We start from the raw sequence: 16,990 nt of genomic DNA on the forward strand, positions 1-16,990 counted from the left end.
CAGCAGAAGCGCAAAGCAGCCTCTTAAGGCAATCCACCAGTTCAGCAATTAAAGACCTGGACACCTTCAAGCACGCCCGGAGTAATCGACAACAAGACCGCCTGGCACGTTTCGAGCTCGCATAGCAACGCGGCCCCCACCCCAGTACCAGCCAAATGGCGAAATCCGTGCCACGCGTACATAATTACGCGTTGAAAATACCATGGGCACAGGTGGGGAGGGGGCACGACTACGACACGCCCCAAGACACGGCTAAACCGCAATAGGGGCTTCCCGCGTTGTTATTTTTCTCTCTTTCAGGACTTTAATCTCTGGAAACGCAGTCCGGCAGTACGATTGCCGGACACACGATGCAACAACCAAGGAGGCAGAAAGCTACGTCGCACCACGGAACTCCCAGGTGGTTTGTGATAACGAGTGAAAATACCTGCTTTAAGTAATGTTCCTCAGGTTGCCCTTGGAGGGGACATGTCAAATAGTCCTACTTTTTGCTTATCGCACTAGTTGTATCATTCTGCTTCGATGCACCTTTTTGAATAAACAATGCATAGCACTAGACTATTACCGCATTCTCTATTCTTTTTATATATATATATGTTCATTCATAACATTCAGCACCCGTACACTCTGGTACGGCCAACACACCAGGGGCTCAAGCATACCCCATAATACGGCGTGAGAAGTCCGAACACTTTCGACAGTGCGGCACCCCGAACTTATAGCGTTATATGCATCGACTCCGAATCATGTCTTGGGTCAATAGTTGGGTTTGCCCGGCTCCCATGTTATGGCACCTTACGTTCCACTATATCGGGTAAGGTAGCACTGGGAGAACTACTGCGATTGTGCCCCGGTTCGTCTAGGCTAAGCACCTCAGTAGACAAAGCTAAAACTGACTGACATGATAAGGCGATAGCCGGTCGCTGTTCGAGAGGTCTCGAGTCCCTAAAGACTTATGCCGCTTAGAGCGAGGAGTCGGCTTTGTCCGGCTTAAGGCGTGTATAGCGCCCTGAATTCGGCCTTCCGAATACTAGGGGCTTCGCCAAAACTGAAAATTGTAGACTTCTATGGCTAAGTGAGAGTGATAAAGCATTATAGCCCGATTGCCTTGTTCGTTGCGCTGAGCACCTCCCTCGAAGGACCCAACAATGGGAACAAGAGTGCTCAGATTCATCCCGAACACCCCAGCACTCGTGGCATGGGGGCAGAAGCCGACGACTAGCCATCTCTCAGATTTAAGAAACAGCCGCACAGAAGGTAATATTTCAAATTCAAACAAGCGTTGCATAGCGCATATGAATAAGTTTTCATAATACAGGATCACACGACCGAGTTCATTCAAATATTACATCCTTTGTACACTCATCCGCCACAAGACGGGCACCCTTCAGGACACCCTCAGAATACATGTCGGGGTGGCGATGCTCCTTGCCCTACGGCGGCCCCTCCTTCACCAGCTTCTCGGCGTCCATCTTGGTCCAGTGCACCTTTGCACGGGCAAAAGCCCGGCGGGCACCTTCGATACAGACGGACCGCTTGATGACTTCCAGCCATGGGCAGGCATCCACAAGCCGCCTCACCAGGCCAAAGTAGTTGTTGGGAAGGGAGTCGCCAGGCCACATCCGGACTATAAGGCCCCTCATGGCCTATTCGGCCGCCTTGTGCACCTCGACCAGTTGCTTCAGCTGGTCGCTCATAGGCATCGGGTGTTCGGTCCCAGTGTATTGAGACCAGAACAACTTCTCCGTCGAGCTTCCCTCCTCGGCCTGGTGATACTTCGCGGCATCCGAAACGCTGCGGGGCAAATCTGCGAATGCTCCTAGAGAGCTCCGGACTCGGGTAAGTAACAAGTAATTTACTTTCACATGCTTGCTTTGCATATTGAATGCCTTACCCGCCGGTATCTTCCTCATCGCCTCAATTTCCTGGAGGGCCTTTTGGGCTTCAGCCTTGGCATGCTTTGTGCTCTCGAGGGCCGCGGCAAGCTCAGACTCTCGCGTCTTTGAGTCAAGCTCCAAAGTCTCGTGTTTCTTCACGAGAGCCTGGAGCTCTTGCTGCACCTCGCCCACCCGTGCCTCTTGTTTCTCCCGCTCGGTGCGCTCCTTGGCCACTTTGTTTTCGGCCTCGGATAACGATTGCTTCAGGGTCGCCACTTCGGTTGTGGCCCCTGGCACATTTATGATGATCCTGTCAGTTCGCAACCACATTTTCTTTTTTTATATAGACAAGGTATTAGTTACCTTTGTTCTCCTCGAGCTGCCTCTTGTCAAGGCCGAGCTCTTTCTCGGAGCGCTCCAGGTCCTGCTTCAGTGCGGCGACCTCCGCAGTCAGTGCGGCAGAGGTCAGCAGCGAAGCCTGCATACGCATACAGACATACTTATATTAGACTCTTGCAGATATTATTGATTCTCTATTCGGCTTTTCTTTGTGAACACCAAACAGAGCATCAGGGGCTACTGTCTATGCGGTAATATTTTTCCTATATTTTAAATACTTACCTCAAAGCCTGTTAGAAGGCTGGCACAGACTTCAGTCAGTCCGCTCTTTGTGAACTGAACCTTCTTGATCACCGCACTCATAATAGTGCGGTGCTCTTCGTCGATGGAAGTGCCCCGAAGCGCTCCCAGCAGGTCGTCCGGTGCCTCTAGTTGGACAGAGGTCACCGGCACGTACGGCTTGCCCTTCTTGGAAGGGGGCCGCCTGCCCGAGTCTGGAACCACGGGAGGTTCCGGCGCGGTGTTCGGCCGAGGGCCGAACTTGGAGCCCCTAGGAGCCTTAATCCCTTTGCTCCTGGAGTCTGGAAGGTTGCCTTGAGGCGCCTCCGGGACTGTCTCCCCCCGGCTTGGTGCCCCTTGAGACAATACCTTGGCATTGTCCGTAGGACAAGGAGAGGAGGCGGTTGGAAGTGTATCACTATCCATGTCCGACGAGTCCAAGGAACCGTCTGACGAGGATACGTCGATACGGGCTTGGGGCGGACTGCATAATCATGTTCGACGTTAGGGGAAGCAGTGCAACAAAAGTATGCTATGAGTTACTTTGGTATCCGAATACTTACAACTTCGCCAGGGGCTTGGCCTTGAGCAGCCACTCGTCTTCGCCGTCGGTGGTGGTAGTGGAGCAGTCCGGAAGGAGAGTCCTTCCCTTCTTGGACCCTTTGGCCTCCCCGGTTGGGGCGGCCTTCCTTTTCTTGTCTCCCTCGGCTGGAGGGGGATAATCTTCATCTTCCTTCTCCTCGTCTTCACGGGAGGAGTGTGTCTCGGAGTTATCGGACGATGAGTCCGATACCACCTGGCGCCGGGAACTCTTTCGGGTTCCCTTGGCCTTCTTCTTACTCTTCTCCGGCACCGCATAAGGAGCCGGAGTCCGCATCTCCGTCAGGAGAGCGTCCACAGGGTCTTCGGGCAGAGGGGCCGGACAGTTAATCTGCTCCGATGTCTCCATCCAGACCTGTCAAAGGCATGGGAGCTCAGACCCCGCACATGGTTAAGCTATGGGAAATAAATACCCTATGCACATAGCTTACCAGATTCGCAGGGCGCTTCGCGCTTAGACCGCGGTCCTTGGTAAGAGAAGGAGGGACCTCGGTGCCCTTGAACAGCACCTTCTAGACGTTCTTATGCGTCATGTTGAAGAGCTCACGTAGAGTCTGGTGCTGGGCCGGGTCGAACTCCCATAAGTTGAAAGCCCGTTGTTGACATGGGAGGATTCGGGGGAAGAGCATGACTTGGACTATGTTGACAAGCTTAAGTTTCTTGCTTGTCATGTTCCGGATACACTTCTAGAGTCCGTCTAGCTCCACCGATGAGCCCCAGGACAGGCCCTTCTCCTTCCAGGAAGTGAGCCGCGTGGGGATTTCGGATCGAAACTCGGGGGCCGCCACCCAGTTGGCGTCATGCGGCTCAGTGATGTAGAACCACCCCGATTGCCACCCCTTTATGGTCTCCACGAAGGAGCCCTCGAGCCATTGAAGCTACGGACCTATTGTTGTTAATCTTAGTGGCTTGCGCGGGTGAGGAATCAAACTACGGACCTATCGCTGCTGATCCTACCAGCTAGCCACTGTAACTTGTAAGCTTCGGTGTCCAAATAGGCAGCGTGGGGATATAAAAACTATAAGCCCCGATAGATTTAAACATTTTTGAAATTCTGAAGATGATTTATTGTTTAAAAAAGTGAATATTTTTTGAAACATGAATAATTTTCAAAATTTTGAACAATTTTTTCAAAAAACACAAACATATTTTGGGAATCTTGATTATTTTTTAAAATGTGAACATTTTTTTTTGGAATTAAGAACACTATGATTTTTTTTAAATTCCCCAATTTATTTTTGCATTTTTGAACAAATTTTCAAAACATGAACATTTTCTAAATTTTCGAAATTATTTCGAAAACATGAGCATTTTTAGGAATTCCTAAAGATTTTTTGAGTTTGAGCAAATTTTAAAAATATAAAGATTTTTTTGAATTTGGAAATTCTATTTTTAAAGAAATTTCGGACAATTTAAATAAGCTAACAATTTTGAATCCTAAGTTCTTTTACCTCTGATTTGTTTTGAAAATTTTGAACAAATTTTGAAGACCGGCACATTTTTTGAGATTTTGTTTTTTAAATGAAAACTTTTTGAAATTTCTGAATATTTTTAGGAAAATGAGAAAAAACATTTTTTGAATAGTTGATTTCTTACCACATATGTGTGACTTGGTAAAATAGATGTGATAAAGAAAAAAGAAAAACAGATACGGAAAAATGGAAAACAGGCCGGGCCAGGATACAGCTCTCGCGTTGTTTTCACGTCGGCCGGCTGCAACGACCAAGAAAAGCCCAAGCAAAGTAGGGTTACGCGTTTGCTGGGTTTGGTACTTTGCTTACCTTCTTCCTTCGCCTCCGTCCGTTTCTCTCTGCGAACGCAGCACGCAACGTGGTCGAGACTACAACCTAGAACGAGAAACCTAGAAAACAAAAATCCTGTCGATCTAGCTTTGCGGCGCGGCAGCAAACCAGCCAGCACTCATGGCGGTGGAGGGGATAACCGAGGGCGTGAGGGGCCTCAAGGTGGAGGACGGCGAGGGGGCGGCGGGCGCCGCGGCCGACGCGCCGGCCGCCGCCGCCGCCGCCGGGGAGGGGCAGAGGCGGGGCGCCAGCGGCAGCAGCAACCGCATCCAGGTGTCCAACACCAAGAAGCCCCTCTTCTTCTATGTCAACCTCGCCAAGGTACCGCGCCGGCCAGTCCACATTTTTGGTTCGATCCCCTGTTCGTTCGTCGGCGCCGTCTCTGAAACGATTTTGCTTTGTTGGTTTGTTGGTTGCAGAGGTATATGCAGCAGCACGGCGACGTCGAGCTCTCCGCGCTCGGGATGGGTGAGTCTCGTTTCTCCCGTGCCTCTGATTGATTGAATGCCAGTAGGGATGTAATTTTGGTAACGCCGCCTGCGCAACCGATTGCTATGTTTACACTATTTATGGTGTGATTTGTGCCTCGTGTTTTCGCGAATTTGATCGAGTGATTGTGCGGCCTTAGTTCAAACTGTGACACTTATTATGGATCGGAGGGAGTAGCTTAGATGTGTAGTTAACCACTAGACTTTCGGGACAGCTAGGATCCGTAAAATATTCTGTTATTGCTTAAACCCTAACAATTCCCCTGGACTGTGTTGTTGCTAGTTTCAGAAACTGGTGAGTTCATTTGATAAAAATATTTGCACACTAACGTGCTCCTGTGATATTTTTTGCTTAATCTGTTGTAAATAGTCTTCTGTCATGGGATATGCCTGTTTGCATAACTGAATATTGTGTATTCAGTTGTGCAAAAGTCAATCGGATTGTATCTCGCGCTCTTGAGTACTCGGGGCCAGTTGGGGAAAGACCGCGTTCTTGATTACTCAGCCAGTGGGGGGAAGATCGCCTCCCACGTATTTTTTGCAAGAAGAAGAAACCTCACTTCCCGACTGAGAAACCCCACAAACCCTGACAGGCCGCACACACAGGCCAGCCGCCACATTACTACTGGCCGGGCCGGCGCCATGCAGATATAATGGTTTGCCAGCGAGGGAGGTTTTTTAACCAGCCCTGAAATTTGCTTCTACGGGGAATCATGCGCTGGAGGTGCTACTCTGGAGCCACAAGCGTTACACTATGGACCCTTTCGCTCTTGCGCTCTTGAGTAATCTCATATAACTATGACTCTATCCACAATACTTCTGCAAACCATGGGCACTTTGACTTGGATGTTGAAAACACATCAGTCTTTAGGATTGTCAAGTAAAATTGATTGATTACATATGTAAGTTATGGGCTGCCATCTGGACTTATTAGTGGCACTTCCGCATTCATTGAGTTTCTGTTTTCTTTATTGTTTAAGTTGGCACTAACCAAGATGTGTTTGCAGCCATTGCGACGGTTGTGACTGTGGCGGAGATTCTAAAGAACAACGGCCTCGCTGTTGAGAAGAGTAAGAATCTTCTTCTTCCCTGTAATGTAGACTATGTCTGATCAAATGGCGTTGTTATGCGAAAATTGCTACGTGTGATCATGATCAAACGGCTGTGCGGGCGTTCGCTGGGGCCTCCCTCCCAGGGAACGTCAGCCAGTTAACATTACCGTTTATCATTATGTGCTCTGAACTTTCCTCTTTTAACCTTGATGTGTGTAGAGATTAGGACATCCACAGTGGAAATAAATGACGAATCTAGAGGCCGCCCATTCCAAAAGGCCAAGGTCAGAGAAGAACAGCAGTTTGGCTTGTCTCTTTGGTTGCCAGTGTGTCATTTCTCTGATGTATGAAATTCGACTTAACAACTAAAACTGACATGGATATATGTTCACGCAGATTGAGATAGAGTTGGGGAAGAGCGAGAAATTCGACGAGTTGATGGCCTCTGCTGCGGCAGACGCCGAAGAAGGCGAGGAGGAGGCCTGAAGAACCAAACAAAGCCGTAGCGACCGCATCCCGTTGCTCTACTTTGTTTTCGCTGTTGTTTAAAACTTCAGAACCAATGCACGAGACATGGCGTGTGTCCCTGTTTAACTTGTATTTTCTTAGTGTCAGTGTTTGTGAACTCTTTGGCAGATGATGAATCTGTTCCGCGTGCATTTTTTTCTCCAAACCGCTGGCTGGAAATAATCTTTTTCGCGTGTGCTCTGCTTGGTCCCAATCTGGTGGCTCTACGTTTATAATGTTGTTGATGGATACCACTATGGTGCAAATGCAGGCGCTGTCCTTCTCATGTAATTTTAGTTTGGAATGTGAAAGTCTGGGAGCAAATCCGCTCGGCTGCAAGCCCGTTTTACCCTGGCCAAATTACCCGTTGCTGGACGTGCCACGTAGCCTCAGGCGCACCGTGCGTTCGGCTCCGAAGAGAATGAAGCTTCAACAAGCCACTGCACAGCAGATACACGGGAGAAAGGAAGGAGGCGATGGCGACCATGGCCGGGCGCTACTGGTGCAGCTACAGCTCGCCTTCTGCGCCGCCGCCCCAGCGGCAGCGCGGGCCTCCGCTGCAGCCGCGACACACGGGAGGACGGGGAAGGGGACTCCGGCGACCGAGCCTACGGGCGGCCGCGTCGCCGGCGGGGGAGCCCGTGAAGGCGGCCACGGACGCCGAGTTCTTCCAGCCCGCCGACTCGAGGCCCATCATGCTCTTCGACGGCGTGTGCAACCTCTGCAACGGCGGCGTCCGGTTCGTGCGGGAGCGCGACCCTGGCCGGAGCATCAGGTACATCCCCCTCCAGAGCGACTCCGGGAGGAAGCTCCTGCGCCGGTCCGGCAGAAGCCCCGACGACATCTCCAGCGTCGTCCTCGTCGAGAAGGACAGGTAACCATCGCCTCTAGCTGCTCTGCTATTGTTAATGGACATCAGCCATGGACCAAGTATCAGAAATGTTGTTGCTGTGCAGGTCCTACATCAAGTCTGAAGCTGTGCTGAGGATAATGGAGTACCTCAACCTGCCGTTCCCGCAGCTCGCCGCGTTCCTCAAAATTGCCCCTCTGTAAGCTCAATTCACACACACACGGCATGCTTTCAATTGAACCACTGCAATTGCAAACTACTAATTCTTGGCGGTGCCATGGCTAGGTTTGTGAGGGACTTCGCCTACGACAACGTCGCGAACAACCGGTATGTGGTGTTCGGCCGGTCAGAGACAGAATCATGCGAGATACTCTGAATTGGTGCCGCAGATAAGCACCTCAGTGCTCTTGCTTATAGTATTATAGATAGAAGAATGGCCATACATTGAGAAGTTGTAGGCATGACAGATATGAGACAGAATCATGCTAGATACTCTGAATTGATGCCGCAGATAAGCACCTCGGTGCTCCTGCTTATATATTATAGATAGAAGAATGGCCATACATTGAGAAGTTGTAGGCATGACAGATATGAGATGGCATGAACCACCATCATTACAACCAATCCAATTTTAGCACTACTACCCTGCCTCACGTAGCGCTCACCTATGGTAAGCATTTCTGCACTTGCTCCTCTGTCTATGTCCAAGCACTATGTTCACGACGGAGAGCACTTCTGATCAGAGGCCGCGGAAGCGTACTTGTGGCTTCACCTTGCCCGCGACTCTTCCTTGGGCATTTAGGATTTTGGCTTTTGTTGGGGCCGTGTGGTTGGCCCAAGAGAGGTCCACGTTGTGGAGAAAAATCCCGTGGCACGGCACGCTTTTGCTGCACAGGATCTGGATGGCCTCTTGCTCCGAGGACGTCCCCCGGATGTTGATGAATCTCGCGTCCGTTATGGCCACACCACCTTCCTGCAAATGCAGCCAATATGGTTTCAGTTGAGGTAGTGGTGGTGACTGAATTCAATTGAGTGGGTTTCCTCACCCGTTCTGGACAGTTTCCCTGGGGGCAATAGAACTGGTCGATGTAGATAGGATACCGTACTTCAGTCATGTTGAGGTCCGTGAAAAGGAACGTGTTCGCTTTGCCTCGCCCTCCCTGCATTTCTCATAACATCATATAAGTTTGGGGAAAATACTACCATGGTGTATGCAACCATGGGTTGGTATCTTTGAACTGACGGCACACACATGCATGTAGATGCGGCTTCAGTGTTACCTGCCACGATTTGATCCTGACACCGGTCATCGTATTAAAGAAGTTGCAGTTGGATACTGTAATTCTTTCCACCATCGTTTGTTTTTCACCGGCACCTCCAAGGCTTCCCACACTACACAATAAGGTCAAAACAGCTAACCTTGCTCAATGTATGCTACTCAGTAGACAATGCTTATCAGAAATATCTTATGCACTTGGTAAGCACAGGCCTGCATATATAAGCATGGCTGTGTTGTGCATCTGTATACCTGATGCCATGGCCGGGCCCACACATGACGTCAGTGACGTTGACATCGGTGGTGCCCGTTAGAATCGACACGCAATCATCACCTGCACTTGTCCAATGTATCCATGTCAGCAGCAGTGTTGCAAACATGCTTCAGGAGTGTTGCAAACACCCTTGATGCGATACTGCAATGTGCATGCAGTGAAGGAGGGGGGTGTACCGCTGTGGATGTTGCAAGAGGAGATGCGGACATGGTCGGAGGCCCCCATGGTGATCCCGTCCGTGTTGGGGCTGTCGCGGGGCGCCACGACGGTGACGTTGTGCACCTGCACCTGGCTGCACTCGAACACGCTCATGTGCTTGTCGGCGCTGTCCTTGAGGCGTATGTTGGTCACCCGTAGACCGTTGCAGAACGAGAATGACACCAGCTGGGTTACAAGTATGTGCAAGCCTGGATGAGTTTCAACATACACACATACATATGCCTGACTAGTTCCAGATTGAAACTGAAAGAGGGATTGTGTGTGCGCTTACCTGTGGCCGGTAATGGCATTTCTGTGGGAACAAGAGAGGAGGGGCGTCAGCGTCAGGTTGTGGACAATGTATGTATATATGAAGATAGAATGAAGAAGGCAACGGCCATATTTGTTTGCCCAGGTATGCTGCTGTTACCTTCTTGTTGTAGCAGTCCCACCACGGCGCACCTCGGCCGTCGATCTGCCCGCTGCCGTCCACCGTCAGGTTGTCCACCCTGTAGAAGGCCAGGAGGCTTGTTAACGACTTTAGGCCCCAGATGGAGCTTGGCGCCACGATGTCCCCGTCCACCTGCGGAAGCACCAGCCTCGGTTATATGATATCTCTTGTGCTAGAGACTAGAGACGAAGATGGGTCATGCAGGACGGACGGCCTGATCGTCGTCGATCGCCGGATGGTTTTTACCTGCATGGTGATCGGCGACTTGCAGGGTCCCTGCAACTTGGTCTCTCCCAGCAGGAAGGTCCTTCCTTCAGGGACGTACACCGTCGCCCCGCCGCTGTCTCTGCATGCCGAGTCCCACGTCTCCTCGAACGCCTGCCGGCGAGACGAAGACGGAGGGTGCAGATAAGCAAGTAAGAAAGATCTGATCTGACCGGCAATGTGGTGACCAAGATGCATGCACGTCGAGAATCGTATGGGAGTACGCTGATGTTATACCTTGGAATCATCCGTCTTGCCGTCCCCGGCGGCGTGGAAAGCCATGACGCTGTACCGAGTCCCTTCCCCTTTCCGCCGCCCGGCCGCCGCCGCAGATCGGGCTTCGGCCGACACCACGAGAAGCAGTAGCAGCGGCAGCGCGAGGAAGGAGGCGCCATGTCCTGCTGCAGCCCTCTGCCATTTTCAAGATCCACACGTCAGGCAAAGCAACACATAGATGATGAGCGACGGTAGAGCATAGCTGACGCGCATACCATGATGATCACCGATGCTACCACGATCAGCAGCTGAATCGGTGGAAGAAGAGCTGGCTGGGGATGCCTGCTGGTAGTAGGTTGCAAGCACCGCCGTGCCGACCGATGACGCCGACAGCCGTGTGCTCATGTGTATGTACTTATACATACACGCGCGAGACGAGAGCGCACGACACGAGCGTAGGCGCAGCAGCAAATGGGGCAAAAATTCAGGCCAAACCTCTCGTTTGTCGTGGCAGTAATGCCGCGGATGTTATAGATATCCAAATCAGCGCAGGAGACCGCGGCCGTCTGTCTGTCCTTTCCCCGTTTGAAAGAGGAGATTAGCTGCACGCGAGCCCCAGAAATGCCATGCGGTTATCCCGCCCAGCTGCCTGCGTTTGCGCCTTGCCAAAAACGCGACGCGACGCCATTTCCAGCATGTAATCGCGTCCGTCCCTCCTCTCCTCTTGCGATGGCTTGATGATTTATTAAATGGGTGTAGTATTTCATTCCCCGAATTGCGGAACAAGATACAGAGGGAGGATATCGTTAAGGGATCGAGCAAATGCACGGGTGCACGTCCGGGGCCGTCCGATCGCGAGATGGACGGCTTGGGCGGCGCGGTCTGGGTAGCTAGGATTTTCCTTCACAGCTAATGCCATGGGTGTGGATCACGCACCAAGATCGCCTTCTTGCTGAAATTTTACAAGATCGTCGTGGCTAGAAATACAAGTAGAAGGAGCACGTCGAGTACACGGCCGTTGAGGCCGAGTTCTTCGAGTTCATCACTGGTCGGTGGACAGCAAGAACGCCCGCTTCCTCGGGAAGTACACGTCGCTGCGATGAGAAGGATGGAGAGAAAGTGAAGCCCTCCGATTAGATTGAACGGCAGATTGAACAAGTAACTACAGGTGGTGCAGTAGTAACATAACTGTAGAGGAGCCGAACCCCACGCTTACAAATGAATGCTCGGCGACAGGCGACGTTTCGCGCGCGCGCGCGCGCGTGTATGTGTCAGCCAGTTTTTGATCCTATGAAATCTCTCGCTCACCGTGCGCAATCACTCACCCATCGTGGATTCGAAAGCCTACTCCAAATTGGGAAGACTTCCATTCTTTTCCAAAGGCGTGCGCCGACATTGCATCGGTTGCAAATCCAGGGAGACCCGCAACGTCTCAACCAACCCACCTCATTCGTTATTGTAGAGACAGATGAGATGGGGCGTGATTGTATTGCCACCCATCTAGTGCCTATATATGTTGTTGCAGGTATTGCCAACGTCCACATCTAGAGTCCTATGCAACAAGCAAAGGAGATAAGGACGTGGCCGGCCAAAATTACAACAGATGAGATCCGACGTGATTGTATTGCCAATCATCTAGTGCCCATATATGTTGTTGCTGTTGGATTATGGATGGACTTAGGCCCATATAAGACACTAATCCCTGGTTAATCTTGAGGCCCATGTATGAGATGATAGGTGGTGGGAAGTTTAGTCCCACCTTGCTAGTTGAGGAGAGTTGAGACCCCTTTATAAGGGCTGCTCTACCACTTGCCATTGGGAGCTTGGGAAGAGGAGTGGTACCCGGGGTGCGACTCTTCGCGGGACCCGCGTTGCCAGGATTCGTCGACCCCTTGCCGGGAACAACGACTCCCTTGCCGGGAGTGAAGTAACCTAGTTCGGTTCACTCACTCCCTCTCGCTTGACCTAGCTGTCATCTATTGTTCCTCACTATGTGCACGGCAATAAGGTTTTTGGGGAGCGTCTCGACTGCTCCTGATCGGTCCCCAACTCTGTTCGCCTCTGCTTCCACTACTTCCTCTGCATCGACACCATGGCCGCCGCCGCCGCTAAGAAGAAGGCCACGGATGACGCCGAGGCTGCTGCTACAGCTGCCGCGTTGGCCTGGCCAACCAGAGGGTATGATCTGTTCATCCCTCGTTTACTCATACTTATGAGTATGCTTAGGTATTGCTATGAGATGCATACCGTTTATGCCATGCTTACTGTTTACTCGTGGATAAGTCTAATCGAAAAAGTGCTAATATTTCCAACAATCCAAAAACATTATTTTAGGCACTTTTCGATTCAAGGCTTTGCTGCTACTCTGAAACCGGAAAAGTTTATCGGGACGCATTTTAAGCGTTGGCAAACTAGGACCACCTTGTGGCTCACAGCGATGAACGTGTTTTGTGTTGGTGGTGTGTCCCTCACAGAAACGATTGCTCCTGAATAGGAGAAGGCGTTTAGAGACGCAACCACAATCTTTCTGGGAGCAGTTCTGAGTGTGATTGGAGACAAGTTGGTTGACGCCTATATTCATATGGGCGTTGCCAAAAACTTGTGGGATGCGCTCGAAGTCAAATTCGACGCAACTGATGCTAGCAGTGAGCTGTATGCCATGGAGCAGTTCCATGATTACAGGATGGTTGATAACCGTTCTGTATTGGACCAGCCTCATGAGATACAGTGCATTGCTAAGGAGCTGGAGCTCCTGAAGTGTGAGTTACCGGACAAGTTTGTCGCGGGTTGCATTATTGCAAAACTCCCTCCTAGTTGGAGGAACTTTGCTACTTCTCTCAAGCACTTGAGACGTGAATTCTCTGTTGAGGATGTCATTGGTCATCTCAGTGTTGAGCAGAACTCGAGAGCAAAGGACTCACACGTGAAAGGGGCAGAGGGTTCTTCTAGCGCCAATGTGGTGCAGAAGAATTTCCACAAGTTCAAGGGAAAGAACTCTGTCCAGCAGAATACTACCTTTAAGAAAAAGGGTAAGAAGAAAGACAAAAAGAGAGATGGCTGCTTTACTTGTGGTTCCGATGAACATTGGGCAAACAAGTGCCCAAACAAGTACAAGAAGCCAGCACAGGACTCTAAGTCTGTGAATGTCACTCTGAGCAACAATGATGTAGCATCTGGGTATGGTAATCCGTTTACCATACTTTCAGTTTGTCAGTCCACCGATTGGTGGATTGACACTGGGGCCAATATTCATGTGTGTGCTGATGTGTCTTTGTTTTCTTCCTACCAGGTCGCACGAGATTGTTCCGTCCTGATGGGGAATGGCTCGCATGCTTCTGTTCATGGTGTTGGCACGGTAGATCTGAAGTTTACTTCGGGAAAGATCGTGCAACTGAAGAACGTGCAGCATGTCCCCGCCATAAGGAAGAATCTCGTTAGTGGCTCCCTTCTATGTAAAGAAGGGTTTAAGTTAGTATTTGCGTCTAACAAAGTGGTCGTATCTCAGTATGGACTATTTGTTGGAAAAGGATATGATTGTGGTGGTTTGTTCCGCCTTTCCCTAGAGGATTTCTGTAATAAAGTCGTGAACCAAATTCATTCTAATGTGAACAAATCCGAAGTTTGGCATTCACGTCTTTGTCACATAAATTTCGGTTGTATGACGCGGCTAGCTAAGATGGATATAATCCCTAGTTTCACTTTAGCCAAAGGCTCTAAGTACCATGCGTGTGTGCAAGCTAATCAACCTCGTAAGCCTCACAAGCTTGCGAAGGAGAGACACCTGGCACCTCTAGAGCTCATACATTCAGATCTCTATGAGATGAATGGTGTGTTGACTACAGGTGGAAAGAAGTACTCCATGACTCTGATTGATGATTCCACTAGATTCTGCTATGTGTATTTGTTAAATACTAAGGATGAGGCTCTACACTACTTTAAAGTCTATAAGGCTGAAGTTGAGAACCAACTTGAGAAGAAAATAAAACGAGTCCGGTCTGATCGTGGTGGAGAGTACTTTTCTAATGAGTTCAATTTATTCTGTGCGGAACATGGTATTATTCATGAGAGGACGCCTCCCTACTCATCCCAGTCAAATGGGGTTGCCGAACGGAAAAATCGTACTCTAACTGGTTTAGTTAACGCCATGTTAGATACATTGAGTTTATCCAAGGCATGGTGGGGGGAGGCTGTATTGACATCTTGTCATGTCTGAATAAAGTTCCCACAAAGGATAATGAGACTACTCCCTGTGAGCAATGGGAAAAGAAAAGAACTACACTCTCTTACTTGCGCACTTGGGGCTGTTTGGCGAAAGTCAATGTGCCGATAATCAAAAAGCACAAGTTGGGACCAAAGACCGTGGACTGTGTTTTTCTTGGCTATGCCAAGCATAGCGTTGGCTATAGATTTCTAGTGGTGAAATCTGAGGTACCTGACCAGAAGGTCGGTACAATTATAGAGTCTAGGGATGCTACATTCTTTGAGGATATTTTCCCCATGAGAGATATGCAAAGCAATTCTAGACTGGAATCTGATGAGACTCCTGAACCTACTATTCCGATGGAATATTATGAACATAAAAGTGATAAGAGTTTCACGGAGGATGACGAGGAAGCTCCTGTCAGGAGCAAGATACAGAGGACTGCAAAGTCCTTTGGTGATGATTTCCTCGTGTACCTCGTGGATGATGATACTCCCAGTTCCATTTCAGAAGTTTATGCATCTCCGGATGCTGACTACTGGAAGGATGCGGTCCGCAGCGAGATGGATTCCATCTTGGCTAACGGGACATGGGAGATCACTGATCGTCCTTATGGTTGTCGACCATTAGGATGTAAGTGGGCGTTCAAAAGGAAGCTTAGGCCCAATGGTACTGTTGAGAAGTACAAGGCTAGGCTTGTGGCCAAGGGTTATACCCAGAAAGAAGAAGAGGATTTCTTTGACACTTATTCACCTGTGGGTAGACTGACAACCATTCGAGTGTTACTCGCTTTGGCTGCCTCACATGGTCTTCTCGTTCATCAGATGGACGTTAAGACGGCTTTCCTTAACGGAGAGCTAGACGAGGAAATTTACATGCAACAGCCGGATGGCTTTGTAGTAAATGGTCAGGAAGGAAAGGTGTGTAAGCTAGTGAAATCTTTGTATGGCCTGAAACAAGTGCCTAAGCAATGGCATGAGAAGTTCAACACTACTCTGACATATGCTGGCTTTGTTGTGAACGAAGCTGACAAATGTGTATACTATCGCTATGGTGGGGCGAAGGAGTTATACTGTGTCTGTATGTCGATGACATACTGATATTTGGGACCCACCTCAAGGTCATTGAGGAGGTCAAGTCTTTTCTATCTCACAACTTTGAGATGAAGGACCTGGGTGTGGCTGATGTTATCCTGAACATCAAGCTACTGAGAAATTCTGAAGGTGGAATTACACTTTTGCAATCCCACTATGTTGAGAAGATTTTGAGCCGTTTTGGATATTCGGACTGCAAAACTTCTGCAGCACCATATGATCCTAGCGCGCGGATTCGAAAATTCGAAGGCACGGCTGTAGATCAATTGAGATATTCTCAAGTGGTTGGTTCACTGATGTACCTGGCATGTGCTACTTGTCCCGACATCTCATTTGCTGTGTGCAAACTGAGCCGGTTTGTTTCCAATCCGGGAGATGTGCATTGGCATGCTGTTGAGCGAGTCATGCGCTATTTGCACGGTACTACGGACTATGGAATTCACTATTCTGGGTACCCGACGGTACTTGAGGGGTATAGTGATTCGAATTGGATATCTGATGCTGATGAGATGAAAGCCACAAGTGGACATGTCTTCACACTTGGTGGTGGTGCTGTTTCCTGGAAGTCTTGCAAGCAGACGATCTTAACCAGATCGACTATGGAAGCAGAACTCATAGCATTAGACACATCATGCGTCGAAGCAGAATGGCTTCGAGAGCTTTTGTTGGATTTGCCGATGGTTGATAAACCAGTGCCGGCTGTCCTTATGAACTGTGACAATCAAACAGTGATTGCCAAGGCTAAGAGTTCAAAGGATAACATGAAATTCACAAAGCACATAAGAAGAAGATTGAAATCTATCAGAAAATGAAAAAACTCCGGAGTAATAGTGTTGGATTATATCCAGACGGCTAAGAATCTGGCAGACCCTTTTATGAAAGGGCTATCACGGATTGTGATAGAAAATACATCGAGGGAAATGGGTATGAGACCCATGTAAGTTGCCATGGGGGTAACCCAACCTATGTGATCGGAGATCCCGTGAATTAGGACCTGGGAAAACAATCCAGCAGTCAACTGAGGAGAGTATCTTAATTAACCCACTCCGTTGAAGATGCACAATACTCTCAATTCTGTAAGGCAGGCTGACTTTTGTCTTAATGTGTTCCAAAGCTTGTGTAAGCAAGATGCTAACATACAGAGTATTCTTTAGAGGAACACACCTATGTGAGCCCGACTACCGGTCACAGTCTATGAGATTGGGGAATCTCTATTAAGCTC

The 16,990-nt window shown here is 49.5% G+C and overlaps 3 protein-coding genes across 3 annotated transcripts; 2 read left to right on the plus strand and 1 right to left on the minus strand.

Annotated features, from left to right (window-relative positions):
- The first annotated feature begins 4,863 nt into the window (after positions 1–4,863).
- LOC119267394 (uncharacterized protein At2g34160-like) lies at positions 4,864–7,143 on the plus strand. Its single transcript, XM_037548775.1, has 5 exons — positions 4,864–5,218; positions 5,317–5,365; positions 6,393–6,455; positions 6,657–6,721; positions 6,834–7,143. The coding sequence occupies exons 1-5, from the start codon at positions 5,018–5,020 to the stop codon at positions 6,921–6,923; spliced, it is 468 nt and encodes a 155-aa protein (XP_037404672.1). The 5' UTR covers positions 4,864–5,017; the 3' UTR covers positions 6,924–7,143.
- Positions 7,144–7,386: 243 nt separating this feature from the next.
- On the plus strand, positions 7,387–8,418 carry LOC119267393 (DCC family protein At1g52590, chloroplastic-like). Its single transcript, XM_037548774.1, has 3 exons — positions 7,387–7,818; positions 7,901–7,993; positions 8,080–8,418. The coding sequence occupies exons 1-3, from the start codon at positions 7,421–7,423 to the stop codon at positions 8,168–8,170; spliced, it is 582 nt and encodes a 193-aa protein (XP_037404671.1). The 5' UTR covers positions 7,387–7,420; the 3' UTR covers positions 8,171–8,418.
- A 113-nt stretch (positions 8,419–8,531) lies between these two features.
- Positions 8,532–11,869, minus strand: LOC119267392 (exopolygalacturonase-like). The gene is made up of 11 exons (XM_037548773.1): positions 11,799–11,869; positions 11,410–11,425; positions 10,495–10,668; positions 10,240–10,371; positions 9,973–10,125; positions 9,835–9,855; positions 9,521–9,728; positions 9,323–9,404; positions 9,075–9,186; positions 8,841–8,954; positions 8,532–8,767 (listed from the first exon to the last, which is right to left on the minus strand). Exons 1-11 carry the CDS (start codon positions 11,867–11,869, stop codon positions 8,534–8,536), a joined length of 1,317 nt encoding a protein of 438 aa, XP_037404670.1. The 3' UTR covers positions 8,532–8,533.
- Positions 11,870–16,990: the final 5,121 nt, after the last annotated feature.

This window comes from Triticum dicoccoides, chromosome 3A (genome assembly GCF_002162155.2).
Source record: "Triticum dicoccoides isolate Atlit2015 ecotype Zavitan chromosome 3A, WEW_v2.0, whole genome shotgun sequence".
In the NCBI taxonomy this organism is placed as follows: Eukaryota; Viridiplantae; Streptophyta; class Magnoliopsida; order Poales; family Poaceae; genus Triticum; species Triticum dicoccoides.

Coding starts and splice junctions, on each gene's coding strand:
- LOC119267392 (XM_037548773.1), bottom strand. CDS start 11,869: ATGTCGGCGCACGCCTTTGGAAAAGAATGGAAGTCTTCCCAATTTGGA. Junction 9,729..9,834: donor AATGCCATTACCGGCCACAG/GTAAGCGCACAC, acceptor CTTGTAACCCAG/CTGGTGTCATTCTCGTTCTG. Junction 9,405..9,520: donor CTCTTGCAACATCCACAGCG/GTACACCCCCCT, acceptor GGACAAGTGCAG/GTGATGATTGCGTGTCGATT.
- LOC119267394 (XM_037548775.1), top strand. CDS start 5,018: ATGGCGGTGGAGGGGATAACCGAGGGCGTGAGGGGCCTCAAGGTGGAG. Junction 5,219..5,316: donor TCTATGTCAACCTCGCCAAG/GTACCGCGCCGG, acceptor TGTTGGTTGCAG/AGGTATATGCAGCAGCACGG. Junction 5,366..6,392: donor GCTCTCCGCGCTCGGGATGG/GTGAGTCTCGTT, acceptor ATGTGTTTGCAG/CCATTGCGACGGTTGTGACT.
- LOC119267393 (XM_037548774.1), top strand. CDS start 7,421: ATGGCGACCATGGCCGGGCGCTACTGGTGCAGCTACAGCTCGCCTTCT. Junction 7,819..7,900: donor GTCCTCGTCGAGAAGGACAG/GTAACCATCGCC, acceptor GTTGCTGTGCAG/GTCCTACATCAAGTCTGAAG. Junction 7,994..8,079: donor TTCCTCAAAATTGCCCCTCT/GTAAGCTCAATT, acceptor TGCCATGGCTAG/GTTTGTGAGGGACTTCGCCT.